This window comes from Alligator sinensis, unplaced genomic scaffold, assembly GCF_000455745.1.
Source record: "Alligator sinensis unplaced genomic scaffold, ASM45574v1 scaffold772_1, whole genome shotgun sequence".
In the NCBI taxonomy this organism is placed as follows: Eukaryota; Metazoa; Chordata; order Crocodylia; family Alligatoridae; genus Alligator; species Alligator sinensis.
The window spans coordinates 125,439-141,968 of NW_005842695.1; the positions used below are offsets into that span (position 1 = coordinate 125,439).

At 41.7% G+C, this 16,530-nt stretch overlaps 1 protein-coding gene across 1 annotated transcript in view; it reads right to left on the reverse strand.

Moving 5' to 3' along the window:
• LOC102376644 (protein sidekick-1-like) overlaps positions 1 to 16,530 on the reverse strand; it is a gene marked incomplete at its 3' end in the record, with an annotated part of 520,442 nt that overhangs the window by 116,940 nt on the left and 386,972 nt on the right. Inside the window, exon 5 of the mRNA XM_014524891.2 lies at positions 8 to 141. Within this exon, the coding sequence (XP_014380377.2) occupies positions 8 to 141 (134 nt within the window). The remainder of the gene's footprint in view (positions 1 to 7; positions 142 to 16,530) is intronic.

Sequence of the window (16,530 nt, forward strand, 5' to 3'; positions counted from 1 at the left end):
TACTTACGTGTTACGCTCAGATAAATAAAGGGACTTGTCTTGTTTTCTCCATTCTTTTCATTGACAGCCTGGACACAGTAGCCACCTGAGTCGGTCACTGAGGTTGTGAGGATCACCAGCTGATTCTCCAGTGTTATGGCTCTGTTTAGGAAAACAAAATATTGCATTAAAACAGGAACAACAATATAAGTAAGCAGAAACTGTAGAGAACCTCAGATATAACAAGACTGTATGATATCCATAGGTCATCTATACAGAGATGCCTTGAACTGGAGAACAGGCCTCTAACTTCAAACACATCCAGAGACAGTATTTAAGAGCTTCTGAGTCTTTGAAGTGTCTAAGCCTTTTCTCTTTTTTCTTTAACATGTGTAAGATGTTTATAGCGGCACCCAGAAAGATATAACATATGAGATAAAAAATATAAGTGGCAGTAAGAAGCTAGGTAAGGAACAATAAATGACATTGCAGCGTTATAACTGGTGGTCCATATAGCTGTGGCAGAAGATCCTGGCTAGCAGCATTTTGTTGCATATCCTTGAAACCTTTCCAGCAAAAGAAAACTACCCTATTAAAGGTCAGTATTCTGGGAATAGGAACATCCCATTCAGTGAAAAATCAAAGACAAAAGAATCTCAGGAGGTAAGTGTTCTATATTTATGGCTTGGGTTAATTAGCTACGCTTCATATACAAAGAGCAAGAGCTGGAACAAGGGACTAATTAATATGCTCAGCTGAGGAGTCGTGTGCACAGAGGGAAGGAAGAGCAAAATTATTTACTCTAAACCAGGTAAGAAAGCACAAGTGTATAGTTAGTGGTGACACACTCCTGAGGGAGTCAATAAATGCCATGGTTTAATATAAGTTTACTCTTGCTTGAGCCTGCTACATAACAGATGTCTCCATAAACTGCTTCATGAGCACTACCCGTTTGACCTGCAATCAGGTCAGTTTGTTTGCATTTTACGTAAGTGGTATGGTCTTTTCTTTGACCACATTAGATGCAGGGTGAGTCTACATGAGATACTTTACTGCACAGTAGAGCTAATTACTGCACAGTAAGCATCTGTGTCTACACGTGCAGGTGCTTACTACACAGTATTTGGCTCTAATTATGAGTAAATCTGCTATCTGCAAATGCAAGTAGCAAATTTAATCATGATTAGTAACTGCACAGTAGTGCACATGTAGACACCTAACGGAGAGCAAATGTGTTCCCAGTCAGCTGGGCAACAAGGGGTGGGAGGTTGCTCCCTGCCCCCGGGAGCTGCTTGCTGCTGGGGTGGGCTCTGCTATGAGAGCCCAGGTGGTGACAATGCCTCCCTGCCCTTACACCAGGGAGCTCCCAGCCCCTGCTCCCAGATCTTTTGCATGTGTAGATGCACCCACAGTGTAAATCAGGAGACAATATGTAAAAGTCAAAATGCTTGAGATAAACTAGAATCTTTCCACCGAATCCCTTTCTAAAGATGTATGTGTCCTTTTCTGGTTTGCAGTGACAACACAGATCAAGCCTGTGCTCTTTTTTTTTGCTGTTGCTGCACTAACATTTAGGGATTCCACATATCTTAAATATAAAAGATGAGAGTGTCTTACTGGTCATCTAATGGGAACACAAGATTATATCATCCAGTAGATTAGATTTCAAACCCAGAATTGCGGTGCAATTGTTTAGCTCAATTTAACAGGACTGGAGCCATTCAAAGCCAGAAGAACAAACATTCAGACTTCCTCAGACAACAGCTTGTGGCTATTCTTTCACAAGAAATCCCTGCCTAGATTCTGGGAGGGGGAAAACCAGAAGTTTCATTATAGGGTTAATGGATGGGACACAGGCTGGCTGCAGTTGTCCAGTTCAGATCAAAAGCAGGCACACGTAACAGAGCAAAAACAATATCTGAGGTCAAAAACAGAGCATAGGATTTCCAGGAAGCAAAATAAAGGTTTGGTACACCTGTCCGTGGGGCAGCACTGGTACCCAATGGCTTTGATTAGATCCTGGACCTAGCTGGGCCTTTCTTAAGGGAGACAGGACAAGAGGTCTGTTTCCCCTTCCAGTCTGGGTGGCATAAAAGGATGAAGAATGAAGAGCACTGGTTACAACTGCTTCCTGATTCTCACCACCAACTTGGCTCTTTAGAAAGTACCCTGCATCCAGACCTCCACTCAGTCAGCTGTGCTGGAGCCACTTTTCGAGCTAGCCTCACAGAGTATCAGAGTTGTGCAAGTGGGGAGGGAGTGGGAGCAGGAGTTGGGAAGCTCTTGCTTTCCTGAACGGCTGCATAAAATGAGGGCTCAATCTCGACTGACAGAATTGATGGGAGCAGCTGTGCAATAAATTATCATTCAGCTTGAGTAAGGGAGGCAGAATTAGACCCTCTGTTCTTTCGGTTAAGTCACTTTATTCATTCCTCCACATCGTATATTTCCCTCCTGGAAAATTGGTGGAATATTTAACTTACTACTCTGCAAGGTTCAGAGAGGACATTAACAGACGGCACATCATTTGAGGAACATTCTTAATATAAACACAGACATTTTTGAATAGAGGAAATGTGAATTTTTTCCCTATGCAATCTAGGTCTAGAAAAGAGCTCAGATAAATGAGAAAATTATAATGTAATTGTTATCAAAAGTGCAGCTGTCAAAGATATGAAATGGGACTTTTACAACTGTTAATGAATGGGCTCTTTATCAATGGTTATCTAGTAGCACAAGCCCAACATTTCAAAAAAATTGATGAACTAATGATTGAATCCTATAATAGGAACTACATTACTTTTAAAGAATGATTTTACCATACAGAGTCTGAGCTTGCATAGACTTATCTATGTGCTTGACTTTATGAACTGGTAGTAACCCCCTAAGAAAGTTAGGTAAATGCAAATGGCTTGTAAGGGTTTGGGGCTAATTTCCCAACAACACTGTCTCTTTCATATTCTTTCTTTAATGTTTTATGCATTTAGTAGGTTCCCTGAGGATAATCTTTGAGAATATATCAAGGGTCCTGGATCATGTAACAAAGTTAAGAAGAAATAAAAAATAAAAACTGCTTTTACTAATATATTAAAGGAATGTATCTAGGCACAATTGACTGATTAGACTGCATGGCACAAATGTATACACCAACTTCCTCAATGAATCTGAGTGCTTTATCATTTAACCAATAGATCAATAGGAAATATTCCTCCTACAAATGTGCCTGCTTGGTCTGGTTAAATTAAGTCACAATTATTTTATTTTTGGACTTTTTTCAGAAGAGACAGAAATAGAAGGAACATATAATTTCCAAATAGTACTACAAAATTACTATGGAAAGATCAAAGCTTCTGCTTGAACAATGTACAAATACTGTGTTTGTTTTATTCTTGACATTTTGCTTTTATGATCTCAAAACAGACAGCAATGAACATTTTCAAAGATGCCAGAAATTAGTGGCAGATACACCTCCAGGTAATAATAGCAGGACATATTGCCACCTGGAACTGACTGAAAGAATTCTACTGAATTCAGCTGAGCTATTCTATATTAACTGAGGATCTGGCCCCAAGTATCATATTTTAATAGTTTTCATTCAAAAATATTATTAGAAATACCCTTTGGGATAACTTTTCTACACTGAATAGAATTGTACTAGCTTAATTGACTTAGAAATTTAATCAAAGGAAATGTGTGATAGATTTACACAATGAGGATAGGAAATGTAATTAATACCACATTTAATAAAGCAAATAGGCTAAAGAGAAATTTCCTTTTTAATACTAATAATGGAATATTTAAACACCATGGATATTACATTTGTTTCTACTATGGTTATTATAAAGAAGATACAGCAGTAAAGAACATTATTTTAAAATACTAAAATAAAGTTCAAACAGGCATGATACAGGCTGTAGTTGAAACAAAAAGCCTTACACATGGTACTGCAATTCTGGTGAGAAATACTGGCACCTTCTTATTATTAATTCAAATGGTGTAATGAATTGGTTGGGAATTCCCTAAATGACGGGGAATAAAGCATATAACTCATAGTTATTCTTCAGGAATGAAAGGCAAAGGAAGTGTTAAGATGCATTTACTAAGGATTTACTAAGATAAAGTATTTTTTCTAGGGCTGTTAAACGATTAAAAAAATTTAATTGCAATTAGTTGCATGGTTGAAAAAATAGTCAAAATTAATCATGATTTGAATTGTACAATGAAAAACTTAAAATTATGTGCAGAAAAACTCAAAGTTATGCAAAATTATGCAGGTACTCTGTACAGTTGGGGGGCATGTGGCGGGGGGGAATTTGTGAAGGTGTGGGAGGCTGTGGGCATGTGCGTGGGGTTGGGAGCCCAGGGAAGGGCGTTCCTGCATACCCTGGCAGGATCTGGGGCAGCCGGCGCAGGCTGTGGGACAGAGCCATGGGCGGCTTATCCAGGAACATGGGGAGGCTCCTGCTGCTGCACACACCCCAGGAAGGCATGGGGGAATGTGGCCCCCAGATTTGTGCACAGGGCAGAGGTGGGCTGCCAGCATGTGCTGGGCTCTGCACCCTGCTGCCATTGCCCCGGGAGCCACGCAGCGCCATGCAGTGCAACCTGCCGCCAGGTGGGCAGGGGGCACAGCGCAGCCAGTGTGCAGCTCCTGAGGCAAAGGCAGTGGGGCACAGAGCCCCAGCCTGCAGCAGCAGCCCGCCTCCACTCTATGCACAAATCTGGGGGGCATGTGCCCCCCCCCCCTCCACTGGGGTGTGTGCAGCGGCAGGAACCCCCCCCTGCACCCCTGGACAAGCCACCCACAGCTCTGTCCCACAACCCACCCCAGCTTCAGGGCCCCATTCACCCCAGCCTCTGCCCCTGCTTCACTTCCTCCCTCACCGTGGGAGCCTCGATCTGCACCTCCATACCCCTTCCCTCCCTCATGCCTCTTCCCCTTCATAGATTTGCCTGTCGGGCACCACTGCACATGCCATCATGCTCCGTTTCTGCTCATGTGCAAGCTATAGCTGTGTGTCTGTGTCTTTGTGCGCCCCTCCCCCCACACTACATCTGCCCAGAGCCCATGCCCAAGCTGCCCTGTGGTCCTCTGCGCTGCCACCGCTCCCCTGCAGGGCAGCCCAAAGGCAGCGGTGACCGGGCGCAGGCTCCAAAACCACAAGCTTGATTAGCGAGTTAAAAAAATTAATGCGAACAACTATTAACGTGTTAATCGTGTGCATTAACCGTGATTAACTGACAGCCCTAATTTTCTTACATATAGGGCACATCTATACACTCATTAATGTGCCTTAGATAATGCACATTTAGTTTAGTACTTCCTTAATAAAGTACTAACTAAATGCACAGTACCTAGAGTTACTGCACAGTAGCGCCGGCACACGGTTATTTAGTGATGCTTACTGTGCATTAACTTAATAACACTGCACAGTAGGCTATTAGCATGGTTTGTGCTGTGACATGCTACTGCGCAGTGTTGTTAGGCTAATCCACAGTAAGCATCTGGTGTAGATATGCCCACAGTGCACAAAATATACTTGATTTCATAGAATACCCAGATGAATTAAGCTACATAGGTGAAATAAAAAGGACTTTGTAAGACCACATGGATTTAAATAACTCCTTAGCAAAGGAAATGATATAGGAAAGGACCACACATTATGTATTACATCATCATAGTAATGTGAAAAGTCCAATATGTATGAATGCACAGGAAACTGGAGTTAGAGAAGATACTAAAGATATGAAATTATTGAAGATAGAATCCTTTTGGATCTTTAATTAAATAGCCCAATTAATCTTAAATTAAACACTGAATTGAATTATTGATTTCATTTCAGCTTCTCTAAAAATCTTCAGTGAAAATTCAATGTTTGAATTTTACTTGTTAGAGATAGGTCTGAAGTGAAACATCAGCGTATGAGGCCCTCAAGCCTTAGCCCTTTTCAGATTAGAACTCAAAAGTGCCTCCTTGCATTAGGAGGATTAATTAGTCACATTGTAAAGATTAATTAATCAATGTTTTGAATGCACTTTGAAGATGTAGGCCCTGATATTTACCACAGCAGCACTGAAAAGTGGCCTTAAAGTTACATTACTTTTTTTAACTGGAATTACTGCATATTTTCACTTTCTATTACAACATTTTAATTATGTTGGCACTGCACTAATATTCCAAACACACAGCTGATTCCTGGCTGTTTAGCTTAACTGCATATTTGAAGAAGACAACTGAAGAGATGGGTCTTAATATGTCAATAGCTTATATGCAATAAATCATTTAAAAATGTAGCTACTGTTGTTTTAATGCAAGAATGAGTTTAACTCAATCCACCATGGGACCAGAGACATGCTATCTAGAATACTGTCATTTTTTATCCTTCAGGATCAAGAGCAGGAAAAGGTATATTTAATATGGCATCTTTTGATTGAGAAATGAGGAAAAGCTCTCCGGATCTTCAGGAAATGGTCTAGGGAACAACAGCAATTATATGGAGAATAACGCGCACTTCCATTAGATGGTACACCTAACTAAGCACCGCTCTTGAAATACAAAATAATTTTGTTTGAAATGCAAACAATTTCTGCCACATGTGTAACACAGAAAGTATCACAGACTATAACTGGTGTTTAAAGGGTGGGAAGGTTAAGGCACAAAATCTCCCTTGATCATGCAGACAACTGAGAAGGCAAGATGAGAGGAGCAGTGGAGAGTGCAAGGAGACAAGGCTAGATTTGTAACGGTATTTAAGTGCTTGATAGGTTCTCTGGGATTTCCATGATTTCCATTAAAAAAAAACCATTGATGCACCCTGAAACATCTAAAAATGAAAATGATTTGATCTTCATAGGGAGACAAACAAACTAGCCCAATAAAATGGTAAAATGACCAAATTGGTACATGTTGCTTAAAAAAGATGAATAATAGGGAAAAAAACAGGTACATATTTAATAGAAGGGATTAACTTTCAGGAAGTTAGATACTGATTACATTTTTGGTTACCAGATTGCTGGATAAATGGATGATGTTAGATTACTAAATTGTCTCAGTAATAAAATGAAAATTATAGAGTAACCTGATTCAGCCTCTTCTTAAGAGAGAGCCATCTGTTCATGAGCCTGTATGCAATAATAGTAACCAGTAAAAAGGCCTCAATAAAGCTGCTTTTCCAATGCTAGTACACAGCTAATAGAAGCATCAAATCCCTCTTTACAAGACAGTAATGCCAGAAAATCTCTATTCCTTTTTTAAAACTTTTGTTTATATCATATAACAAGAACTGATCCCTCCCGAAAAGGACTGATACCTCTTTATAACTGGGATGCTATGAGGAAATTAGGAGATTACAGAATAATAATGATGTAATTGCCAATGGATTCCCAGAGGGATTTCTCCTGTTGGGAAAATATTTAGTCATGTCATATTTAAAAATACAACCATTTTAGTGAAATCCTGGCTCCACTACAGTCAGTGTGAATTTGCCTTGACAGAGTAAGATACATCCTCTGTGCTTTCTCCATGTCCTTTGGGAAATTATTAATCAGCATTTTATGTACATACAATTTTCCTTCTAACAGCCCAATTTCCTCAGGACTTAATCCTAGAAAGAAGTATTATCAACTTCGTTACTTTACAACATATCCATAGCAACAGAGTGCAATGGGTCCCAGTTGGGTCTCATTGAGCAGATCTCATTGAGCAAAACAAATTACTCAGATTTCAGGTACTAAATACTACAAATCAGCTGTTTATTTAAAATATGTATATTGTTGACTACTAAGCCTATCTCAGAAATCAAAGCCTGCGGTATACCAAATGCAGCATCAACTTACAACGTAAACTTTCTGGGGCAGACACTGCCTTTCTGATTGGTTTCTGTACGCTGCTTACCACAACAACGTCTAGATCAGTGATTGGTGCTCCTAGACACCATGGTGCCCATGAAAAAAGATAACAATAAATTCCTAACCACTGTATCTCTTCTTAGCCTGTTGGACAGTCATCATACAAATCTTATTTTTTCCTTTCCAGGGTTTTTAAAGCCAGCCAAGTTTCTCATATATGTTTGTTCTTACAGTCTCTGGGTCTCATGGATGCTTGCCCTGATCTTCCTTTCACACTTAACAAAATTAATTTACAGTTCACACCTGTAGTGAGAAATGCCCTTTCCAGGACGCAAACTGAAAAACATCTAAAGAAAATAAAAGGCAAACTGTAGTAAGGAAAAGAAACCAAAAAGTTCTGGCAATGGTTGGATAGTAAGGAACAATGTGAACAGGCTAGCTATAACTGTATTGAGTTGAAGTTCACACCTAGGTTCTGGGGACCATCATTTCCAGAGGAGGAAAAGAGATGAGGAAGTGTTCCCTTCTTTTAAACTGGGTTTTAGAGTTCTGTTGCTCTGGTTTTGGTTCCAAAGAACTGGAAATCTCCCTTTAGGGCTTGTCCATCTCAGATATCTCTTTCATACATTACTGTGGTGTCTACCATAACTTGAAGTAGGGTGGGTGGCAGGCAGTAAAGGCTATACCATAGTCCATAGAAAAAGTATAATTTTTCTCGAAATTCCCTATTGATATTGTCACAACCCAAGGGTGTGATTTTGTTTTGTGTGTGCTTTGGCACCACTGAATTATGTTCCCGCTAAATTGCAGCTGCTTTGCACGGTGGAGTTTTCTGCTGCACAGGAAAATCCCGGTGAAAAAGAATTCCCGCCAATTTGTAGCTTTCTTTGCAGTGTGCATTTCTTCTTTGCAGCACAGAAATGCTTGTTGCAAAGAGTTCCTGCCATTCGTATTCAAATTCGAGCCCCATTATTGGCTTGCGTGAAATTATTCACACGTGGCAGCTAGCGATTGGCTTGCTAGCCGTATAAAAGGCTTGAGTGGTTTCCGCCCAAGTTGGAGAACTTGGAGAACTCTGAGGAGAACCCCCGCAAGGGAGGACTCCACGAACACCAGGAGGAGGAGAGTTCACGCTGTGTGAAGATCTCTAAGCGCTGCGGAGCCTATTGGACCCAGTGCATTTCAAGCAGGCAACAGGGGTCTGATCAGCCTCTAGCCTCTCCCCGTCACCGATCGCAATCCTCGACGTATCCCTCTCCCTGTGCGCAAAAGGATCCACGGAGCCTCGACAACTCCGTGGGAGTGATCTGAATATTGTCTGAGTCCTCAAACGAGGATTTAAGCGGAGCTGTGCCTGGGAAACTGTCCAGCCTACACCGTGACCATCTTCGGTGTAAGTAAACAATCTTGAATCAACCATTACGCGTCCGTGCCTAATTCCAGCGTGTCGCCTGTTCTCTCCGACCCAGCATGCCCGGGCTGCTGGCCACAGCCCGTGCGGCGCGAAAAAGGGCCCGGATCACTCCCCGGCCCGCACAGATATTTTGTTGTGAACATAAGTAGGCCGTCTGGAATAGGATTTTTTTTGTCCCAGGATGGAGAAATAATAATGATGGGTACCACTCAAAGAAGGCAGCTCTCTCCAAAGGTGTGTATTACATTTGAAAGAGCTCCGAGAAATGTGAACTGCTTCATTTTTTTGTATGAATCAGGGGTTAACATTGTTAATGATTTCATTCTTCATGTAATAAAATAAAGGAATAGTCTTGGAACTGCTGCCATAGCGTTACTCTACATTGTGTGCGCTCTGGTTTGGGTTCCTTGAGATAGTCTTGAGTACTGGCGTTCTGCTAAACAGTCCACTGTATTTAGATACACAAGTAGCCATGGCTACAAAAATGTCCCTTGTCATTAATGACTGGCACATAAGTTACACTTTCTTCTACAGGAGTCAGAGTTTCCCATGGTGACCCAATCTATATTCATGTCCTTGAGGCTCGATGCAAGTACTTGTATATACCAAACTATGAAACCATCAAACATAAGTAGCTATAGTTGCTTCAACAACACAGAAACCCTGAAACCCTGTTTTCTTCAATGGCTCCTTCCTGAATATTGAGTCTAATTCTAGATTTCAACTCTCATTTTCAAAAACCTCTATAGGATTGGTCCAAATTACCAGAGCAACCTACTCACCTTCCATCATCTTGACTGCCTATGACAGCTATCTTCCATTCAATCTGTTAATCTCAAGAATGACCTTCATACATAAGCATACAAAAAGACAGATCTTGCACAGCAACTAGAGCAGAAATCATGAACTCAATCCCAGGAGAGGTCACATTGAAAACAAAACCCTTTGTCTCATAGCAAAGTGCAAAAAAAAATCTACTTCTTGCTCTAATCTTCTTACAATAAAGCTGAGAAGAAAGAAAGCAGAAAGAAATAAAAACCCCTTCATACTGGAAGGAAAAGAGAAGAAACAAATTTCTTTGTATTTATACTTCTAAGTATTTGGGAAGTGCTTGATACCCACAATAGTGAGTGTAAGAGAAAAACATACATATAGATAAAATACAAAATAGGTATCTATTTGATATCTATATAAAATACATATAGATATCAATAGAAAATACTGATTTCTCTAGGAAGTTAGCGAAGAAACTCACCCAGATACACAAGGAAAAAAAAACAGGGAGGGGGGAAGCCCGATAGCCAAGGGACTTGACAGTGGTTGGGAAAGGCATCCTTGCCCACAGATAAAATAAAAGAAAGATAATGTTTGGCCAACCACTGAATAGGGAGTATAAAATAAGAAGGAAGAAAAGGCTGACAGACGCACACAACCACGTAACACAGACCAGGAGAGTGTCCTTTTCCAGAATCAAGGTTTTATATTTGCAAATGAGTGTGTTATTTACAAGCTTGCAGTTTTCAGTGGTTGTTTCCCACACTTTCCACACAAGGGTTGGGTAAGAAACCAAAATAATCCACTTGTTTCTGGCAATTGAGCTGTCTGTTCTTAGAGAACCTTTAAAATACAAGAAATAAATAGCAGAAGGCTGGCAATCTCTGGCTGCCCTTCTCCACTCCTCCTCCTTTCTACCCTGGTTAGGGGAATTAGACTTCCATAAGGCTTGTTTGTATCCATTGCTTGTTTGTCTCTTTCCTTAGCTTGTGCTCTGCTCCCTAAGCTATCTTGATCTGTAAAAGAAATGTGGTTGACAATCAAATTAGCAGAAGTGAGTTAGTCTAACATCACTGAACAGCCTTGCCAACATGTGGGCTAACATATCCAAAGGCTAAGTTGTACTGTAGCCCAGGGGCCACTTTATTAGATGGAGAGTTGAAGTTAGGTGATTTTCTCTCTCAATACAAAGGCGTCCTCCTTGTTGCTTTGATTCTGTCAATGCATGGGGTTTATTTCAAAATAACTCTTAGCTCCTTGCATACAAATGCTTATTCCAGAAGATGAGTGCTTTATTCCAAATTAGTTTAATCCATTTTTGAAGGGGATTGCAAAGTCAGAAACAGGTGCCATTATTCTACAATAAGGGCATTCCCATAGGGAATGAGTCAGGAATGACGATTCTACTTTAAATTTACTTCCTATCCAGAACCAAATGTATATCTTTTATGGGTTTTTTTGCTTATTTCTTTAACCATTTAGGGCTCCCTCCAAGGGTATTTGCCAGCTAATTTCCAAAACCATGTTGACTTTTTTTTTTTTTTAAACCGAGTCCCAGAGTTACATGTTTCGAAACGCTTAGGTTTGAGGGAAACCTACAACTCTTCAGTCCCTGCTGCTGGCTGAAATTAGGAGTCTTCTCTGACTCCTAATTTCTAAAGCAATTTCTCCTTTCTCCTAAAGCAATGACAAAGGGCTTGTTCTTGCGTTGAGGATGGACCTCTTAGGACAGGCTCCCCAACATATTTATTTTCAACATGTTTTACTACTATGCTCATATGGACAATGAATGGACCAGACACTCCTGCATTGCAAAATAAGGCTGATCTAAAAATAAGGGCAACCACATTGAACAAAGGGAAAGAAAACAAATTAGGAAGGGTGGCTTTCTGTGGCAAACAGTGAGAATGAGAGAAAAGCAGAATACCCAAACTCATTACAGCGTGACACCTTAAATATAGGTTGAAGACCACACAGTACATCATAAAGGAGATGTTCTCTAGTGAGAGATAATGCTATTCAGAAGCAAACTTCAATAATAAGCCAAAAAAAATACAAAACCCCCACCCGATAAGCAAAGAAAATAGCTTTTTTGTTTAAATGCTATTTATCTTTCAAGTTGCTCCCAATTTTAGTCCCTCTTAAATGGGATATAATTATTACAGCAAAAACATCTACTCTTCTGTTAAATCTTTTCTGATTATTCAGTAGTACAAAGCTCAGGCAGCTTATGCGAGTACCTTTAATGCCTACGCTTGAATCACAGCACTCAAGTGTTATCTAACTGCACCACAGTGATAACTGCTTCCCTGAATGTGCTACTCTAACAACAGTAGTTCTCAACTATAAGAACAGATCCAACTTTTTAAAGATAAAATGGGAAACTCAGCCAACAATGGAGGCCAAAAAATATGGGAAAAAAGGAAGTCAATTTTCTTTTCAACACTTTTCTTGGTATAAATTGTTACTGCAGTCAAGATATTTGTGTGTAAACAGAATATCTATTTTCTGCTCTCTGGTTTATCATATAATCAACTCATTGAACTCCACTTGCAACATCACTATCTGTTGCTATGGACATAGCTAGCAACCACTGGAAAGAGGAATAGTGGAAATACTCAAATATAAATGGCTTATTTAACCAAAGTGTAGCTGCTAGGAAGTGCTCATGGGTCATGATCCACTAAGTAAACTGACACCACTAAGGGGTTTGTATTCACTGAGGATTTTAGGTCTCAGTTTTCAGACACAGATAAAAATTGCATCACTATGGACCATTTTCCTTGTATTGAGCACTGGTGAAGTCTGATCATTTTAGCTTTAATTTTTTCCACTTCACTGTTCTGAAAAAGATCATTTTTGGTGTTATTAAAGGGCACCTACCTCTCTGCTACAATATGTAAACATAACAGACTGTTACAATATGGTTCACAGATGTGTGGAATCAGAAAAAATATATGCCTTAAACTTTGATTATTTAGGTTATAAGATGACATAACCACTTTGTGGAGAATTGCTGGCTCTGTATAGTAAAACAGATAAGAGAAAGTGTTTGTTCTTTGTAACTCCTCTGCAACTGCTTCGCTCACCGCGGCCTTGAAGATAGCAAAAAAGTATGTACAAATCTGATTTCCAGGTGCAAGAAGGAGTTTTGTGAACTAACCTCGCCTCCCCCATTAGTTCCCATCCTGATTACAGCAAAGAAATAATGAAGTAATATTATAGCCGCTTTTCATGCTAATTTCACTATATGATCACGTGAGTTGTAAGCAACTGTTAAAAAGTATATAAGCCTCCTGATTTTGCTCTTGGGGGGGACCCCTTCCAAGTGCTTGGGAAATCCATGTCACTTTGGAATCCCCCCTACAGCTGTAGTTTCTTTTGAATAAAAGCTTCTGCTGACCTGACCCAAAAGTATGCTGCGTGTTTCCACGACAATTCCTGGTGCCGTGACACGGATCCAGAACACAGGCTGAGAAAGGAGGACCGCAGACTGCCCCCCCCCCGAACCCCGAGGCGCCAAACTTGAGAGGTAAGAGACCTAATTCAAAATCTCTATTGGGGTTTCGGAGGAGGACTGCCTGTAGGCTCCCAACTTGGCCGTGGTAACTGGATCTGAACCTTGTTAAAACAGGTCAGTCTGAACCTTACTGCCGGCTAAAATTTTCTGTCTGGTAAAGGATCCCATTTTGTGTCTGGTAACGTACGTTTTATTTAGGGAGAAACTGTATGAAGCACCTTCATCCTACAGCACATCGGGCTTGTCGTTAATTAACTAAGGCGGTGTGGGGGAGGAGGTCTGGCTGACTGAATGAATGTGCATGTGTGTGTATTTAGAAATATGAGCCACTGACCAGGTCTGAGACTACGGTTGGGTTCAGCCGCCCCAATTCTGCCTGACAGGGCAGTTTTGAAAGCAAGGGGGCCCAACTGGAACCTCGTGACCCAGTGGACAGGGCTTCCCAGTGATTGAATAAATGTGTGTGTGTGCATTTAGAAAAATGAGCCACTGACCAGGTCTGGGACTAAGGCTGGGTCTAGCCGCCCCGATTCTGCCTAAAAAAGGTAGCGTCGAAAGCAAGGGGGCCCAGCTGAAACCTCGTGACCCAGTGGACAGGGCGTCTGAGTGATTTTGTCTTTTCCAAACCCCTTGTCCCAGTAGCTTCTGCCGAGAGCAGGAGTGAAAGGATTCCTCTTGTGTTTCCCTTCCCATTTCCATTTTATGAGCCGGTGTCGGGTCAGAAGCCTTTTGTCTGGGCAGTGAAAAACTGCGGGGCAAGGCACTGAGCGGCCCGGACATCCTAAATAAGCCTCTCCTACGTCTCCCTGTGTGACTGAAAATGGGAACGAGTCAGTCTAAACAAGTTCCCGTCCCCCCTAAGGGGACTCCGGCGTACTTTATGTACACACACTATTCTCCCGAGGCTTGCAAGTACCTGGATAAGTGGAACTGGTATACTAGGGATGATCCTGTGAAGCATTTTCCACAAGAAGGAACATTTGATCAGGATAAAATAGTGCACTTAAGAGGGGCTTTAGAGTCCCGTGGATCCAAAACACCACAAAACCAGTGGGACGCGTTCTTTTATTGGTATGATGAAATGTCCAAAAGGCGGACAGAATCTCAAACTAGGAGCCTAAAAGACTCTCAAGAAAAATTAAAACAGCAGTTACAAGCTGTTCGGGAGAAATTGGCTGCTCCCCCAAATTACACGCCGGCCACCGCTCCGATGTATCCAGCATTGCCCGGGGCGCCCCCACCACCGGAGCCAGCAGAGGATATCCTTGACCTTTGTTCGAACCCTGCTCTCCTGGGACTCCCACATCAGCAACAACCGGTTCAACATCAGGCTGCAGCCCAGGCTAGTAACTCATTAGCTGAAGCTCCTTCAGTAAATCCATCCACGGAGCTTAATAGTCTGGACTCATCCACCATATCTGCCACTCAATCATCACCAGTGTGGCAATTTACTCCTGGGTCACAACCCACCACAGGTGTATTTAGAAGAATGGGAATAGGCATGGAAAGATCTCCCATCAATCTTAGATCCCGAGCTGCACAAGTTTACCCCCTAAGACAAATGCCAGGCATTGGCACCGATGGACAAAATATAGTAACCGTGCATGCACCCTGGACTCCAGGTGATCTCTACAATTTAACTCAAAAATTCCCCAAAATCAGGGAAGACCCAGAAAAATTTCAGGAAGAATTGCAGACTGTTATAAATTGTTATAATCCAACATGGGCTGACATTAATCAGCTCATGCGATCGATTTTGCCCAAGGAAACTATGCTACGTCTGTATGCTGCCTGTACTTGGCCAGATCAAAACCCAGGGATTGGCCAAGACTTTATTGACAAGAGAAATGCTTTGGTTCAGGCAGTTCTCACAATTTGCCCAAAAAAGGCAGACTGGACCAAAATAAATACCTGTAAACAAAACAAAAATGAACACCCCAGTGACTATTTGGAACGCCTCAAACAGGCATTTGAACGATACTCAGGAATGGATAACCCAGTCGGAAATGCTAAACAAGCAATAGTGGCAGCATTCATCCAGGGACTTAACCCTAAAATTGCTGAGAAAATTCAAACAGTAATTATTGGCTGGGAAACTAAAGATTTGACTGAAGTCCTTGCTGCGGCTAACCATTTTCATAACAAATTGGAACGGTCTAAAGACAATGCCGAGTTTAAGTTAATGGCCTTACAGATTTCTCAGTTGCAGGGTCCAGGTAGAGGAAGGGGACGAGGACGGGGAAGGGGAGGCCCGGGTAGATTCAGGGGAAGAGATAGATCCTTGAGCCCACAAAACCCAGGCTATGGGAACCAATGTCATTATTGCAAGCAAGAAGGACATTGGAAATCAGAATGCCCCAAGCGCCCCGGCCAAGGACCCAGACCCCAGTCCCTGCCCCCACCTCCACTTCCTGTCAATTTTCCCAGTGTTGAATAGGACAGCCTGAGGGACAGTGACATCATCGCTCCTTTGCTTGCTACTGACCAATCTGGTCCGTTTGTTGAATGCCTTATTTCTGGTAAACCTGTCTCCTGTCTTGTCGACACCGGAGCATCCCGCTCCACGCTAAAGGCTGCTGAGTTTCCTTTTCTACCTTATTCTCCTGAAACTATAAATGCTGTCGGTATAGGCGGACAACCTATCCCACATCCCGTCTCTGAACCTGTCTCCATCTCTATTGGCCCTTTGTCTGAAAATCATGCCTTTCTTCTTAGCCCCTGTGCACCTGTCAACCTTCTTGGTAAGGATTTGTTGTGTAAACTGGGATGCGTGATTTATTGTAGCCCAGATGGTGTTTACCTTGAGGTACCAGAACATAGGGAAACTGAGCTTGTGGCTTTGCTAACCCAGGAGTACTCTGAACCTGACACTTCCTACTTGCAAGAGGAACTGTTGGCACGAGTACCTCCACAGCTGTGGTCCACCCATGCAAATGAAGTGGGGCACATGCTGAGTGCTGAACCAGTGCGTATCATCTTGAACCCTGCCAAGCCA